The sequence below is a fragment of the Diorhabda sublineata genome, chromosome 5, assembly GCF_026230105.1.
Source record: "Diorhabda sublineata isolate icDioSubl1.1 chromosome 5, icDioSubl1.1, whole genome shotgun sequence".
NCBI lineage: Eukaryota > Metazoa > Arthropoda > Insecta > Coleoptera > Chrysomelidae > Diorhabda > Diorhabda sublineata.
In genome coordinates, this window is record NC_079478.1 from 36,207,738 (window position 1) to 36,224,493 (window position 16,756).

At 35.2% G+C, this 16,756-nt stretch overlaps 2 protein-coding genes across 4 annotated transcripts; one reads left to right on the forward strand and one right to left on the reverse strand.

Annotated features, from left to right (window-relative positions):
• Nucleotides 1-789: 789 nt before the first annotated feature.
• LOC130444117 (26S proteasome regulatory subunit 8) lies at nucleotides 790-2,610 on the reverse strand. Its single transcript, XM_056779135.1, has 4 exons — nucleotides 2,458-2,610; nucleotides 2,035-2,176; nucleotides 1,064-1,977; nucleotides 790-1,004 (listed from the first exon to the last, which is right to left on the reverse strand). Exons 1-4 carry the CDS (start codon nucleotides 2,473-2,475, stop codon nucleotides 864-866), a joined length of 1,215 nt encoding a protein of 404 aa, XP_056635113.1. The 5' UTR covers nucleotides 2,476-2,610; the 3' UTR covers nucleotides 790-863.
• A 458-nt stretch (nucleotides 2,611-3,068) lies between these two features.
• On the forward strand, nucleotides 3,069-16,756 carry LOC130443837 (activated Cdc42 kinase-like). Of its 3 annotated transcripts, none has more exons than XM_056778700.1 (13): nucleotides 3,069-3,311; nucleotides 3,402-3,489; nucleotides 3,549-3,906; nucleotides 4,949-5,247; nucleotides 5,859-6,161; nucleotides 6,223-6,435; nucleotides 6,500-6,761; nucleotides 6,829-7,214; nucleotides 9,136-9,280; nucleotides 14,193-14,264; nucleotides 15,607-15,754; nucleotides 15,815-16,368; nucleotides 16,430-16,756. In XM_056778700.1, exons 1-13 carry the CDS (start codon nucleotides 3,308-3,310, stop codon nucleotides 16,625-16,627), a joined length of 3,030 nt encoding a protein of 1,009 aa, XP_056634678.1. In that variant the 5' UTR covers nucleotides 3,069-3,307; the 3' UTR covers nucleotides 16,628-16,756. The 3 variants fall into 3 exon arrangements, with proteins under 3 accessions (XP_056634678.1, XP_056634677.1, XP_056634676.1); XM_056778699.1 differs by having other exon boundaries at nucleotides 3,069-3,208; XM_056778698.1 differs by having other exon boundaries at nucleotides 3,086-3,208; nucleotides 15,607-16,368.

A 16,756-nucleotide genomic window follows, 5' to 3' on the forward strand; every position in this document is an offset into this window, starting at 1 on the left:
GAATATTGATTTCACTTACACTTTATATATGTAAATTTAATATGATAGTACTACTAATTATAACACTTTATGTAACATTTATCTGTTCATTTTCAAAGATTGAAAATTCATAATTTTTATAAATTAATTTTGAAATAGTCATTATATTATAATTTACATATAATGGTTGACAGTTCTTGTTAGATTTGAAATAACGTACACGTTTTAATGTCAAAAAAAGATTAGGCGTTTTCACGCGAACATAACGAGTTACGAGTGTTGTTATCCGATGTTTTTTGAACGTAAATCAATTTTTTTCAGAAAATTCAGTCAAATTGCACATTCTAAATGAATAATTAATATTTTTTAATAGAAATTATAGTTAATAAAGTGTAATTCTATGAAACATAATTACCTGTTTTTAATAACGAATAACTAGCGATGACAGGTCCACGTGGCCACTGATACACGAGTATTCATTTGACTAACACTCAAGATATTTGAATTTATTTCGATATTAGTAAAAATTCAACACGATATTTATCTATGGAAAATAAAAAATTGTAATTTCCAAGAATTAGAGAAACTTTCTATTGTAATTCAATTTAGAGTTCTTGTTAGGTTTGAAATACGTACAAGTTTTGATATCAAAAAAGATTAGGCGTTTTCTCGCGAACGTAATAACATAAAAACAACGTTGCCAAATTTTGAACTTGTCTTAATTCTAAGTAAATATCATTAACACAAATATCGTACTTTATTCATTCTAATTATCTCTTCCAAATGGATCACACTGTAAATAAAAATAAATAAAAACAAGTTACTAGATAAGTTTAATTACTTAAATTATACAATTACAAATAGAAAAAAAAAAAATAAAAAACTCATTTCCATAATTTTTTGATGGACATATTCTTCTCGGAGTCTTTTTGCATAACTTTAGCCACGGCCATTTCGAAATCTTCCTGCGTAACGTGGACTCTCCTCTCCCTCAAAGCGTACATTCCGGCTTCGGTACAAACTCCCTGACAAAAAAAAATCAAAAACATACCAATGGAAACTAACAAACAATGATACAAGTTACCTTAACTTCAGCTCCGCTAGCACCCGGCATCAATTCGGCGATTTTCCTGAGGTTGATGCCCCTGGTAAGGTTCATTTTCCTGGAATGGATCTTCAGGATATCCAATCTGGCTTCTTCGTTCGGTGGCGGAAACTCGATTTTCCTGTCGATTCTACCGGGTCTGAGTAGAGCCGGATCTAAAATATCAATTCTATTCGTGGCCATTATAACTTTAATGTTTTTAGTTGCTTCGAAACCGTCCAATTGATTCAACAGTTCCAACATGGTTCTTTGCACCTCGGAATCGCCGCCCGAACCCGATTCGATACGGGAAGATCCAATAGAATCGATTTCGTCCATAAATATAATGGAAGGAGCGTGTTCTCTGGCCATTACAAAAAGTTCTCTAACCATACGGGATCCTTCGCCGATGAACTTTTGCACTAATTCTGATCCGGATACTCTTATAAACGTACATTCCGTGTGATGAGCTACTGCGCGGGCTAATAGGGTCTTCCCGGTACCTGGGGGGCCGTAAAGTAGCACTCCTTTAGGTTGAGCTATACCTAGAGCGTCAAATAACTCCGGATGTTTCACAGGAAGTTCTATGACTTCTTTTATCTCTTTGATTTGCTTATCCAAACCTCCAACCATTTCGTAGGTCGAATCCGGTACTTTTTCAACCATCATAAGTGAAACTAAAGGATCAACTTTATTGGGGAGAATTTTGTGTAAGGTGTAGGATTCGTTTCTTAAAGCCACGCGACAGTTTGGTGTAACATCGTTAATATCAATATTCTTATCAATATCGACGACGAATTTTCCTTCTGGGTGCACTTTTACTAAAACTTTTTTTTTATCCATGGGTTTTACGACTTCTCCCACATAACTTCCTTGTTCTTGTAGTAACATGAGCTCTTCTCTGAGCATGCGAACTAATAAAACATACAAAACGTTCACTAATAATCGGTAGATATTATAGAATAATTTACCTTTTGCGTTTAGTTCGTTTCTCTGAGCTTGCAGTCGTCTGAGATTTTGACTCTTTTCCGCTACAATGAGTTGTAATTCCTCTATTTTCGTGATATAATACGATCGAAAACCTTCCCCTTTCGGACCACCATCTACTTCCATCTAAAATAAATAAATTATACGATACTGACGTATTTCATAAGTTAGTACAACAACATTATAATAGTCATGGGTATCGGCCGGTTCCTTCGTATCTGAAATACATTCCACATACGCTTTTGGTGAAATGAAAAGAGCTTTCTTCTTTTTCAAGTGAATTTTTGGAAAAGATGCAGCTTGACCCATTATTTACCGAAAATTTGTTGAAAAAAATATGACATTTGAAAATAACAAAAGACTAAGTAACATTTAACACGTATAATTCTAATACGTAATAGTAATACCTTATTAATCACGGTCATGATTAAAAATTTAGATAGGAAGAAACAAAATTATTGTTTTTTTTTTTCAGCTACAAACTCTACAAAGAACACCAAGGCACGTAACCTTACAAGAAACTGATTATCATTTAGTTTGACTTTTGACATATGACAACCACAAATTATTACTGCGTTCGATTATCTAAATCCCATGATTCTGATTGTTCAGTATCGTTCGGTAATACACTTTATATCGATGTTACAGCTCGTTTCGCATTCGGTTATTAGTCCATTCAATCTAGACATTCGAAGTTAAATGATTTCTCACCAAGCTAACAATTAGTAAATTTGTTTAAAATATAATTGAAAATAAATTTAAAACTTCATTGTTCGATTTGTACAATCTATGATCAAATGATGCGAATCACTTGCTGTATTTCGCGAACATTACTAAACGCAACTTTTCAGGCATAACAATTTATTTTTAATATGCATCAACTTTTAAATCATTCCTTCATAAATATCAATACAATTTGTTCTAAATTATTTGTATTGGATCATAAACATAGTAAACGTATGTATTAATGTAAACGATATTATATAAAATAGTCGTTAAAAATTGCCTATAAAAAGACACATGACATTTGCGAAATGTCACCGCTGTGTCAACCAAAATGGGAATGTAATAAATATTGAGCAATCGTTAGGAATTTATTTGTTTAATTTTATTAGTAAGTTAATGTAAATAACACAGTTACGATGGATATTCTCCCAGGTATTATTTGATTTGTGTGTGAGAAACTGCACGTTTCGATGTATTATTCAAACCCCTCTTCCTTAACTGTTGATTGTACTTACTTTTAGAATAGGAAAAATGGGTAATAATATATTATTTATTAATTTAATTTACAGTTAGATATGTTAGATAATTAGTTAGAATAGTTTAAATATGGATAATTTATTTACAGAAGGGGTTAATGCCTCGTTTAAAAAAGGCCCTGGTCTTTACGAATTTCTTATTGAAGCCGAATTACAACAATATTTCAATAGTTTTAAGTAAGTAAAAATGTTCATTTTGAGATGTTTAATTTAGTATTCGGTCATTTTTTTGTTAGGAATAATCTCAAAATAACTCATCCTTCTCAACTGAAATTTACTACAGAAAGTGATCTCATCGAAATTGGTATGTCCAAACCGGAAATGCGTAGGCTTAGAAAATACTACGAAAAACATTATCCCCATAATTATTTATCTAAATTTAAAAAATTGTTAAGCCATAGAAAACAGGAAAATGCTATTAACGACGCCTCCCTTTTGGGTAGTCACGATTCTTTAACATTATCTAAAGCACCCAGGGTTTCTAGTAAACATATTATACCCTCGTCTAGTATAACTATTAATAAAGAATTGGGGATGGGGGAATTTGGAGTAGTGCAACAAGGAGTTTGGTGCAATGAAGGAGAAAGAATACAAGTAAGTTTTTTTTATTATCATTTATTTAGTATTATATCCTATATTCGATAACATAGGAAAGTTCAATGACCCTTTAAATAAATTATATCAGTAAGCTGATGATTCAGAATATTATTTAGAAAGTGATATTTGCATAAAAATATTTCGCTTTCTTTTTTGTTTAAACTGTTTAATTATTTATGCATATTTAAATTAAGATTTCTCCTAAATTGGAGAAGAATAAATTCAATTTCTTCTATTGTAATAATACTACGGGGTATATCCAAAAAATATTTTTTTCCCAAGCGATTTTAAGTCATAGTACATGTTCGGATATACAGTTAGATCGAGGGAATACTTTGCAATGCAGCAGACAGCAGAGAATCTCGCGAGGTTTCACTAGATCTTTGGGGTTTATTATTTCGCAAAATCTCAGACAACCCAAGATTGAAAGAATGGATCAATCACGTCAACTCGGATATCACGGATTCTTGGAAGTTACACCACTTGACTGTCTATTTAACAAAAATCGGGATCAGGATCATACCCTCAAAGGATAGGACGCTCGGATTAGTCCAGGTTTCTTTCTGGTGGTCTTTGGAGATGATTGTATCTTAAAATCTCAGTCGAACAGTCACGTTTACGTTCAAGATTAAAATAATGAATCAAATGTGTCAGTTGGAGATCAAGGATTCTTTGAAGAGATCGCCAAAAGTACATTAGAGCCGTTACGACTAAGTTTGTGGAGGATATCCTCGTTGAATCTTTCCAGGATTGACAGGACGCTTAGATTAGTGCACGTTTCTTTCTGGTGGTCTTTGGAGATGTGAACAGGTGGCACAAAATATTTATGATAATATAACAAAAAATTAGAGCCGTTTCGACGAGATTTGTGAAGAAAGTCGTCGTCGAAATCTATATCTCCATGGCGAAAGGGTGTATCGAACCGTGAAGGTCATGTAAATATTCAAATTGACGTATAAATTAGAATTAATTCAATTTTAAGCACGAATACGCTTTTATTTTTCGCGTTCCCACTATATATATATTGAATTTATCTTAGGTTGCAATAAAGTGTTTATCAAGGGACCGAATGCAAAGTAACATGGTCGAATTTTTAAAAGAGGCTTCCATAATGCACAATATCGATCATCCCAATATAGTTCGTTTCTTCGGGGTGGTTCTACCGAATATCGAGGGTAGTTTAATGTTAGTTACCGAACTAGCGCCTTTGAGGTCGTTGTTGGAGTGTCTGAAAGAACCGTCGTTGAGATCTAGTTTCCCGGTTCTAACTCTGTGCGATTTTGCTTATCAAATTTGCGACGGGATGCAGTATTTGGAAGCAAACAGGTTGATTCACAGGTAAGTCCAAACATTTTCAATTTAATATCGATAAAATTGTTTTTCATCGATTATTTCCTCGGAATGCGGTTTTAAAAATAAATATATCGAATCATGTATTTTATTTATCGGAGAAGAATGCAATTTATAAATTACGTTTATCATATAATTGTGAATCATTTTATGAATCGATTTTTTGATTATTTTATTTAGGGAATGGGTTAAATCGAAAAATTTGAGGTTATATTTCCGATAACAAGAGTATAATCAACTTAAATGTTTGCGTTTGCATTTGGAGGTTATGTTTTTGATATTTTCGTGTTTTATTTAAACACACGACTATTTATACAAAATGAATTTCTCGATAATTCCGTTTTAGAATGTGAATGTTTATTGTAAATAAACAAAATCAAAGTTTTACGTTTTATTTTTAAGAAATTGATATTCGTCGCGTCCACCGAATATTCAATTGTATCGAATAGGACCGGCTTGACGGTCCGCGTCGTGGACGAATTCGTAATAATAGAAAAATCGGATAATACGAGGGTCGTTACTTAAGTTTTGAGATTTGTGTATCATACGATTGTTGTCTATATTCGTCCTGGTCGTATCGAAGTGACATTTTTTTTTAGAGATTTGGCGGCGCGTAATATTCTCGTTTTTTCCAAAAACAAAGTGAAAATATCCGATTTCGGTCTGAGTCGGGCATTGGGACAAGGTAAAGACTACTACCAAACCAATTTCAACGTGAATTTAAAATTACCCATAGCGTGGTGCGCCCCCGAATCCATAAGTTATTTGAGATTCACCACCGCCAGCGACGTTTGGGCGTTCGGCGTGACGTTATGGGAGATGTTTTCGTACGGATTCCAACCGTGGGCCGCTTTAACCGGCCAACAGATCCTGGAGGCGATAGACGAACCGAATTTTCAAAGGTATACCTACGAGGGTATATGGAAAATTAGTTTTTAATTTTTTAAAATTTTCCTACTGCAGATTAGAACAACCGGATTGTTGCCCTTTGGATCATTATAATCTGATGTTGGATTGTTGGAGGCACGAAGCGGCTGGTAGACCGCGTTTCGCGGACATCGGCCCGATTTTGGCCGATTCTCGACCCGAACAAGTCCAAGCGAAAATTTCATCGAACGAAGGACCCCACATGTTGACATACAGGGTAGGAGACGTGATAACGGTATTAGATAAAAAGTAATTCATTAAAAACGATTTCGCGCGAATATTTTTTTTGTTTTCATTCTAATTTTTTGATTAGGAGCAATCACCCTTTGTGGAAAGGAGCATCGGCTAGTGGTAAAACCGGTTTATTCGATCCAGTAAACGTTGTGGCTTACCTCGGTAGCGATCTCCCCGGTTCGTCTTTTTTAAGATCGGATAGTACGAGATCGTCGGCGCGCAGGAAATTGCGCAGCGAAATGATCAGCGCGCCGCAAGGCGATTTCAAACATACGGGACACGTCGGATTGGACGGCGCCTATTTCGGCGATCTCAGTTGGATGGACGGATCGAAAGGAAACGTAAATTCGACTTTATCGACAAATTTAAATCGAATATAATTAATTTTTTTTTGGTTTTTTTGTTTAGTACGGCACCGTTCCGACTCAAGTGGTAGCCCCCTATCGGCCGCACAAGGATCTGGAAGCGGCGCCGTTGCTCGAAAGCGATTCGGTTCCGGTACCGGCGGATCTGCTTCAAGATCACGAATACCACGAGATAAGCGACGAGGAGAATACGCCGAGTCCAAATTTGGATTTGGGCCCGTCTCTGATGGCCGAAATGGAGATGATGTTCAGTTCTTTGGGTACGAGGAGTAATTCTTCGATCGATCACGAAGGTTCTAATCGCAGTAACGAATTGAGGGAGAAATTGAACGCGAAAACGAGAAAACAGGCGACAGTTAAACCTATTTCGGCGCACGATCAGAAAACTTTGGATACAGCTATAGCTATAGCTAATGAAATTACTTCGAGGTTGGTATTTTTTGTTTTATTTTGTTTTTATTGTGATTTTCTAGCGATTTTTTGGAGGTGTTCGTTGGATAGGAAAAGATCGTTAAGGGCGGAAAAATTTTTGGTTTTTTATTACAGCGAAACGAGATTTTTTAATAAAAAATGTCGCGAATAAAAGTTGTAGACAATTCAAAAATCTTCAATTTCCATAATTTATTTTTTAACGTAACATCTAAATTTTGGAAAAAAATTCGAAAAACTATTTTTTTTTTCATTTTTTCATTGCCCTAAAGTGTTTTGATTTTTTTTATTTTTCGAAAGATATTTGTGGTTTTTGGGGGTGTTCGTTGGACATAAAAAGATCGATTTGGGAAGAAAATTTTTGAATTGGAGGGATAAATTGTACGGAGAAACAAAAATTTTGATTTTTTTGTATTACAGCGAAACGAGATTTTTTAATAAAAAATGTCGCGAATAAAAGTTGTAGACAATTCAAAAATCTTCAATTTCCATAATTTATTTTTTGACGTAACCTCTAAATTTTGGAAAAAAATTCGAAAAACTATTTTTTTTTTCATTTTTTCATTGCCCTAAAGTGTTTTGATTTTTTTTATTTTTCGAAAGATATTTGTGGTTTTTGGGGGTGTTCGTTGGACATAAAAAGATCGATTTGGGAAGAAAATTTTTGAATTGGAGGGATAAATTGTACGGAGAAACAAAAATTTTGATTTTTTTTGTATTACAGCGAAACGAGATTTTTTAATAAAAAATGTCGCGAATAAAAGTTGTAGACAATTCAAAAATCTTCAATTTCCATAATTTATTTTTTGACGTAACCTCTAAATTTTGGAAAAAAATTCGAAAAACTATTTTTTTTTTCATTTTTTCATTGCCCTAAAGTGTTTTGATTTTTTTTATTTTTCGAAAGATATTTGTGGTTTTTGGGGGTGTTCGTTGGACATAAAAAGATCGATTTGGGAAGAAAATTTTTGAATTGGAGGGATAAATTGTAAGGAGAAACAAAAATTTTGATTTTTTTTGTATTACAGCGAAACGAGATTTTTTAATAAAAAATGTCGCGAATAAAAGTTGTAGACAATTCAAAAATCTTCAATTTCCATAATTTATTTTTTGACGTAACCTCTAAATTTTGGAAAAAAATTCGAAAAACTATTTTTTTTTTCATTTTTTCATTGCCCTAAAGTGTTTTGATTTTTTTTATTTTTCGAAAGATATTTGTGGTTTTTGGGGGTGTTCGTTGGACATAAAAAGATCGATTTGGGAAGAAAATTTTTGAATTGGAGGGATAAATTGTAAGGAGAAACAAAAATTTTGATTTTTTTTGTATTACAGCGAAACGAGATTTTTTAATAAAAAATGTCGCGAATAAAAGTTGTAGACAATTCAAAAATCTTCAATTTCCATAATTTATTTTTTAACGTAACATCTAAATTTTGGAAAAAAATTCGAAAAACTATTTTTTTTTTCATTTTTTCATTGCCCTAAAGTGTTTTGATTTTTTTTATTTTTCGAAAGATATTTGTGGTTTTTGGGGGTGTTCGTTGGACATAAAAAGATCGATTTGGGAAGAAAATTTTTGAATTGGAGGGATAAATTGTACGGAGAAACAAAAATTTTGATTTTTTTGTATTACAGCGAAACGAGATTTTTTAATAAAAAATGTCGCGAATAAAAGTTGTAGACAATTCAAAAATCTTCAATTTCCATAATTTATTTTTTGACGTAACCTCAAAATTTCGGAAGAAAATTCGAAAAACTATTTTTTCATTGCCCTAAAGTGTCGTAGTATTTACAGGGCGAAAATGGTTTTGATTGCAAATTACAGTAAAACACTGGCAACACTGTATTCAAGTTCATTATAATTAGAAAAAAAATTTTTTTTTTCGTTGAAGTATATCACGTGATTTATCAATTATTTAAGATCGATGTCTGCTCCCGCGCCCACTACGCCGGCTTCGCCGAATAAAAAGAAATTTAGTTTCAAATTTCCTTCGGTTCACGATCACGATAAACATAATGAAAGAAGAAACTTTTCGGAAGAAGCGCTTTCCACTTCAGATTTACAAGTGAGTAAATCATTCATGTCGAAATTTTTCGAAAAATTGATAATATACACCGAGAAGACTGTCTTTTTAATACGCAAATTAATAATTTCGATTTTGAATATCACATTTTTTTATGTTTCCCCATTTCTTATACTATTTTCAAAGTTTGGCAACGTCGTTCAAATGTAGTAAGAAATTATTTATGATAGAACTTTTACAAAATTTTCTAACAATATTTACAACACTCGGGCCTGGAACGAAGCTCACGCCATATTATTCTCAATACTAGAGACTGTAATGAAAATTACGAACTTTATTTATAAACTCTCGGGCCTGGAACGAAGATTACATCGAATTGTTCTCAAATTTTGGAACTTTTACAAAATTTTCTAACAATATTTACAACACTCGGGCCTGGAACGAAGCTCACGCCATATTATTCTCAATACTAGAGACTGTAATGGAAATTACGAACTTTATTCATAAACTCTCGGTCCTGGAATGATGATTACATCGAATTTTGTAACTTTTACAAAATTTTCTAACAATATTCACAACACTCGGGCCTGGAACGAAGCTCACGCCATATTATTCTCAATACTAGAGACTGTAATGAAAATTACGAACTTTATTCATAAACTCTCGGGCCTGGAACGAAGATTACATCGAATTGTTCTCAAATTTTGGAACTTTTATAAAATTTTCCAACAATATTTACAACACTCGGGCCTGGAACGAAGCTCACGCCATATTATTTTCAATACTAGAGACTGTAATGGAAATTACGAACTTTATTCATAAACTCTCGGGCCTGGAACGAAGATTACATCGAATTGTTCTCAAATTTTGGAACTTTTACAAAATTTTCTAACAATATTCACAACACTCGGGCCTGGAACGAAGCTCACGCCATATTATTCTCAATACTAGAGACTGTAATGAAAATTACGAACTTTATTCATAAACTCTCGGGCCTGGAATGAAGATTACATCGAATTGTTCTCAAATTTTGGAACTTTTATAAAATTTTCCAACAATATTTACAACACTCGGGCCTGGAACGAAGCTCACGCCATATTATTCTCAATACTAGAGACTGTAATGAAAATTACGAACTTTATTCATAAACTCTCGGGCCTGGAATGAAGATTACATCGAATTGATCTCAAATTTTGGAACTTTTATAAAATTTTTCAACAATATTTACAACACTCGGGCCTGGAACGAAGCTCACGCCATATTATTCTCAATACTAGAGACTGTAATGAAAATTACGAACTTTATTTATAAACTCTCGGGCCTGGAACGAAGATTACATCGAATTGTTCTCAAATTTTGGAACTTTTACAAAATTTTCTAACAATATTTACAACACTCGGGCCTGGAACGAAGCTCACGCCATATTATTCTCAATACTAGAGACTGTAATGAAAATTACGAACTTTATTCATAAACTCTCGGGCCTGGAATGAAGATTACATCGAATTGATCTCAAATTTTGGAACTTTTATAAAATTTTTCAACAATATTTACAACACTCGGGCCTGGAACGAAGCTCACGCCATATTATTCTCAATACTAGAGACTGTAATGAAAATTACGAACTTTATTTATAAACTCTCGGGCCTGGAACGAAGATTACATCGAATTGTTCTCAAATTTTGGAACTTTTACAAAATTTTCTAACAATATTTACAACACTCGGGCCTGGAACGAAGCTCACGCCATATTATTCTCAATACTAGAGACTGTAATGAAAATTACGAACTTTATTCATAAACTCTCGGGCCTGGAATGAAGATTACATCGAATTGATCTCAAATTTTGGAACTTTTATAAAATTTTTCAACAATATTTACAACACTCGGGCCTGGAACGAAGCTCACGCCATATTATTCTCAATACTAGAGACTGTAATGAAAATTACGAACTTTATTTATAAACTCTCGGGCCTGGAACGAAGATTACATCGAATTGTTCTCAAATTTTGGAACTTTTACAAAATTTTCTAACAATATTTACAACACTCGGGCCTGGAACGAAGCTCACGCCATATTATTCTCAATACTAGAGACTGTAATGAAAATTACGAACTTTATTCATAAACTCTCGGGCCTGGAATGAAGATTACATCGAATTGTTCTCAAATTTTGGAACTTTTATAAAATTTTCTAACAATATTTACAACACTCGGGCCTGGAACGAAGCTCTCACTATATTATTTTTAATACTAGAGACTGTAATGGAAATTACGAACTTTATTCATAAACTCTCGGTCCTGGAATGATGATTACATCGAATTTTGTAACTTTTACAAAATTTTCTAACAATATTCACAACACTCGGGCCTGGAACGAAGCTCACGCCATATTATTCTCAATACTAGAGACTGTAATGAAAATTACGAACTTTATTTATAAACTCTCGGGCCTGGAACGAAGATTACATCGAATTGTTCTCAAATTTTGGAACTTTTACAAAATTTTCTAACAATATTTACAACACTCGGGCCTGGAACGAAGCTCACGCCATATTATTCTCAATACTAGAGACTGTAATGAAAATTACGAACTTTATTCATAAACTCTCGGGCCTGGAATGAAGATTACATCGAATTGATCTCAAATTTTGGAACTTTTATAAAATTTTTCAACAATATTTACAACACTCGGGCCTGGAACGAAGCTCACGCCATATTATTCTCAATACTAGAGACTGTAATGAAAATTACGAACTTTATTTATAAACTCTCGGGCCTGGAACGAAGATTACATCGAATTGTTCTCAAATTTTGGAACTTTTACAAAATTTTCTAACAATATTCACAACACTCGGGCCTGGAACGAAGCTCACGCCATATTATTCTCAATACTAGAGACTGTAATGAAAATTACGAACTTTATTCATAAACTCTCGGGCCTGGAACGAAGATTACATCGAATTGTTCTCAAATTTTGGAACTTTTATAAAATTTTCCAACAATATTTACAACACTCGGGCCTGGAACGAAGCTCACGCCATATTATTTTCAATACTAGAGACTGTAATGGAAATTACGAACTTTATTCATAAACTCTCGGGCCTGGAACGAAGATTACATCGAATTGTTCTCAAATTTTGGAACTTTTACAAAATTTTCTAACAATATTTACAACACTCGGACTTGGAACGAAGCTCTCACTATATTATTTTTAATACTAGAGACTGTAATGGAAATTACGAACTTTATTCATAAACTCTCGGGCCTGGAATGAAGATTACATCGAATTTTGGAACTTTTACAAAATTTTCTAACAATATTTACAACACTCGGGCCTGGAACGAAGCTCTCACTATATTATTTTTAATACTAGAGACTGTAATGGAAATTTACGAACTTTATTCATAAACTCTCGGGCCTGGAATGAAGATTACATCAAATTGTTCTCAAATTTTGGAACTGAAAATACAGTGGGAAGTCGAAAATTTGGAACGAACATAAATTTTTTTTTCGTAAACATCAAATTGCCAATTCACTAAGATAGTTTTAATGACACCTAATAATGACAGTCTTCATAATATATATAAAAAAATATCAAATTTATTCATATTTTTATTTTTTTAACGAAATTTTCTAAAAAAAATGAATACATTGATTTTAATCTCAATCTACACAAAAATATCACTAACACTAACAAATGTTTTTTTTCTCCTTCCCCTCCTCCCCGTATCCCCACTTTTTTTTTTCAAACAATTTTATTCGCTCATCCAGAAATTCACGAGTTCCCCTTCATCCCTCGACGAAATCGCCAATCAAACGCTCCGCCTCCCGTTGTGGGACAAAGCTTCGGCGGAATTTTATTTCGCGAAATCGCGCGAACTACTCACTCGGCCGTTTCCGTCGGCCAGACCGCCGCACAACTCGTGTCGTAACTTGAACGCCAGTTATTCGATACGAGAATTCGGTTTCGGCGACAGATGTCAAAACGCTTCGTTCGAAGACACTTATTACCGTCCAAACGCCCAATACAGAGATCGCACTCTAACCAAATCGGAAAGCATGACTAGAAAAACTTATAACGACCCCGTATACCGATTGGAAACCAACCGGAACTTTTACCAAGAACCCACTTCCCGATATTACGAAACTTCTTACGTTTATTACAAGACTGAAAATTTGGAAAACGACAAGGAATACCAACAACGGCCGCGTACGTTGAGTTTCAGCGATTGCCAAGAACCGATTAAAAAACGAAACGGCCGCAGCATCAAAGATCGCAATCGCAGACGACAATCGTATAATCCGAAAGCGTACGAATCGAGTTCGAGCGGTAGCGATTGCATCAGCGTCGGATCGGCCGATTTCGATTGGCGCAGACGTAGGAGATTGTCTAAATTAACCGGATCTAACGCCAGTATAAGATCGGAAATACCCAAAAGATCTACGAACCCGTTTTTAAAACCGGGTTTCAATATTAAGATGACGGGACGATCGCCGCCTCCTAGTAATAGCGTATTAAGCGGTTTGTCGCCGACTTCGGTCGCTAGATGTCAACGAACGTCAAATTCCAGCAGTTCGGACTCTAGTCTTTAAATAAAATTCGACGCGAACTTTCGAAGCTGATACATTTTTATCGATTTGTTTTATTTGATCATTCTGTAAACGATTTTTTTGCCTAATCGATGTTCTAATGGAAAAAAAAACTACAAAAAACGCGAGCTTCGAACTTCATTCCTAATTACGTTAGATAAAAATTAGAATTTATACAAAAAAAAAACATTAATTTAATAAAAAATAATCGCAATTCCCTCCTATACTCGGTAGATAGTAGATTAAACAACCAATCATTCAGTCCATACACCGTATCCTGTTTTTTTTACTTTCGCCTTCATTTTTTTTTACTTTTTCGTTCTTTCCGTTTAGTTTTTCTTTATTGGTTGTTTTTCCCTTTAGTCTAAAGTTACGCAAGAGGCGCAAATGGCGTATCAGGGATTGGTCGAGAGTCCATCGAGTGACGTAACCCAGGTAGGCATATATATATATATACTTTTTTTTCATTACTCAAAATCCTGAAATACACGTGGCACGCTTTACAAACAACTCCTGGGCCTGGAATGTCGACCACACGATCCAAATTCAAACAAATCTTGGGCCTGGAATGTAGACCACACGACCCACATTATTTACAACTCTCGGGCCTGGAATGTAGGCAACACGATTCAAATGATTAACAACTTTTGGGCCTGGAATGTAGACCACACGACCCACATTATTTACAACTCTCGGGCCTGGAATGTAGGCAACACGATTCAAATGATTAACAACTTTTGGGCCTGGAATGTAGACCACACGACCCACATTATTTACAACTCTCGGGCCTGGAATGTAGGCAACACGATTCAAATGATTAACAACTTTTGGGCCTGGAATGTAGACCACACGACCCACATTATTTACAACTCTCGGGCCTGGAATGTAGGCAACACGATTCAAATGATTAACAACTTTTGGGCCTGGAATGTAGACCACTCGACCCACATTATTTACAACTCTCGGGCCTGGAATGTAGGCAACACGATTCAAATGATTAACAACTTTTGGGCCTGGAATGTAGACCACACGACCCACATTATTTACAACTCTCGGGCCTGGAATGTAGGCAACACGATTCAAATGATTAACAACTTTTGGGCCTGGAATGTAGACCACACGACCCACATTATTTACAACTCTCGGGCCTGGAATGTAGGCAACACGATTCAAATGATTAACAACTTTTGGGCCTGGAATGTTGACCACTCGACTCACATTATTTACAACCCTCGAGCCTGGAATGTAAACCACACGATCCAAATTAATATTAACAAATCTTGGGCCTGGATTGTTATCGACATAAATGATTTACAACTATCAGAAATGGAATTTAGACGGCATAAATTATTAACCACACCTGGGCCTGGAATATAGACCACACGCTTCAAATTATTAACAACTTTTGGGCCTGGAATGTAGACCACTCGACCCACATTATTTACAACTCTCGGGCCTGGAATGTAGGCAACACGATTCAAATGATTAACAACTTTTGGGCCTGGAATGTAGACCACTCGACTCACATTATTTACAACCCTCGAGCCTGGAATGTAAACCACACGATCCAAATTAATATTAACAAATCTTGGGCCTAGATTGTTATCGACATAAATGATTTACAACTATCAGAAATAGAATTTAGACGGCATAAATTATTAACCACTCCTGGGCCTGGAATATAGACCACACGCTTCAAATTATTAACAACTTTTGGGCCTGGAATGTAGACCACACGACCCACATTATTTAAAACTGTCGATTATTTTTTTTCAAGTTGATGGTAACGAATCCATTGCGTATTTTGAGATCCGGACATCCGGTTATTAACACCAGAACTAGATCGAGCAGTCTAGCGAGCACTCTCCCTCCGAAAATGGGTAGAACCGTAAGTTCAATTCCAGATAACCTCAACGGACAACAAGGTAAACCGCCGAACGTACCTATTAATCAATCGAAATTTGTCGAATTATCAAAATTTTCAGAATTTTCCCACGCAACTTTGCCGCGACAAACGCAACCTACCCATTCAGCGGCACCCCGATCGAAACCAGTTTACCAAAAAGACGAAAACCCAATCCCCCTGCCGCCGAGAGATAAAAGTAAAGCTCTATTAGCAGCGAAACCTCGTCACACGCGCAAACATCCCCTCATCATACCGCCGACTAGTTTACAACGTACCCTCGACAAAGTCAACACCGTTTCACCGCCACCGACCTCCGACGCCGCCAACCCCTTCCACAAAACCGAACCGGTTTACACGAATAATTCGGTAATCGTTGGAAAAAATACGGAATCTCAACATTTCGAAGAACAAATCGAATCGAATTTGAACGCTTTGGACGAAATACCGGCCGAACAAGACGTCGTGGACGGCGAAGAGATTGCAGGAGATGCGAAAAACGATAAAGAAAAAATCCACAGCCACCACGTTAGCTGCGAGGATTTATTGAAGTTCGCCAATTCGAAACCACAGTCGAGAACCAGGGGGAACGATTCGGACGAAGTTAGGATCATGTCGAAAGTTTTAGGCAAAGACGTAAGTACCTGATACAATTAAACACAAGTTTTCGGGAAAAAAAAATGTTTTTTATCGATAGGTTACGACTGAAAAGTGTCTACAGGCTCTCGATCAATCGGATTGGGACGTTATGAAAGCCATTAAAATTCTCAAATTACAAAACGTCGTTAACGCCGATTTAACGACGTGTTTCGACGGTTTGGAACATTCTTCGTGGGATATAACAAAAGCCGCGCAATGGATTCTACAACAAGACGGAGAAGTGACTCAAGTTTAGTTATTTGCAACTCTCGGGCCTGGAATGTAGATAACTCACACTGTATACGAGATATTACCGACCGAATTGGATAATTTTTGATCAAAAATAAAAAAAAATGGTAATAGCAGGATGAAACCCATTTGAAAA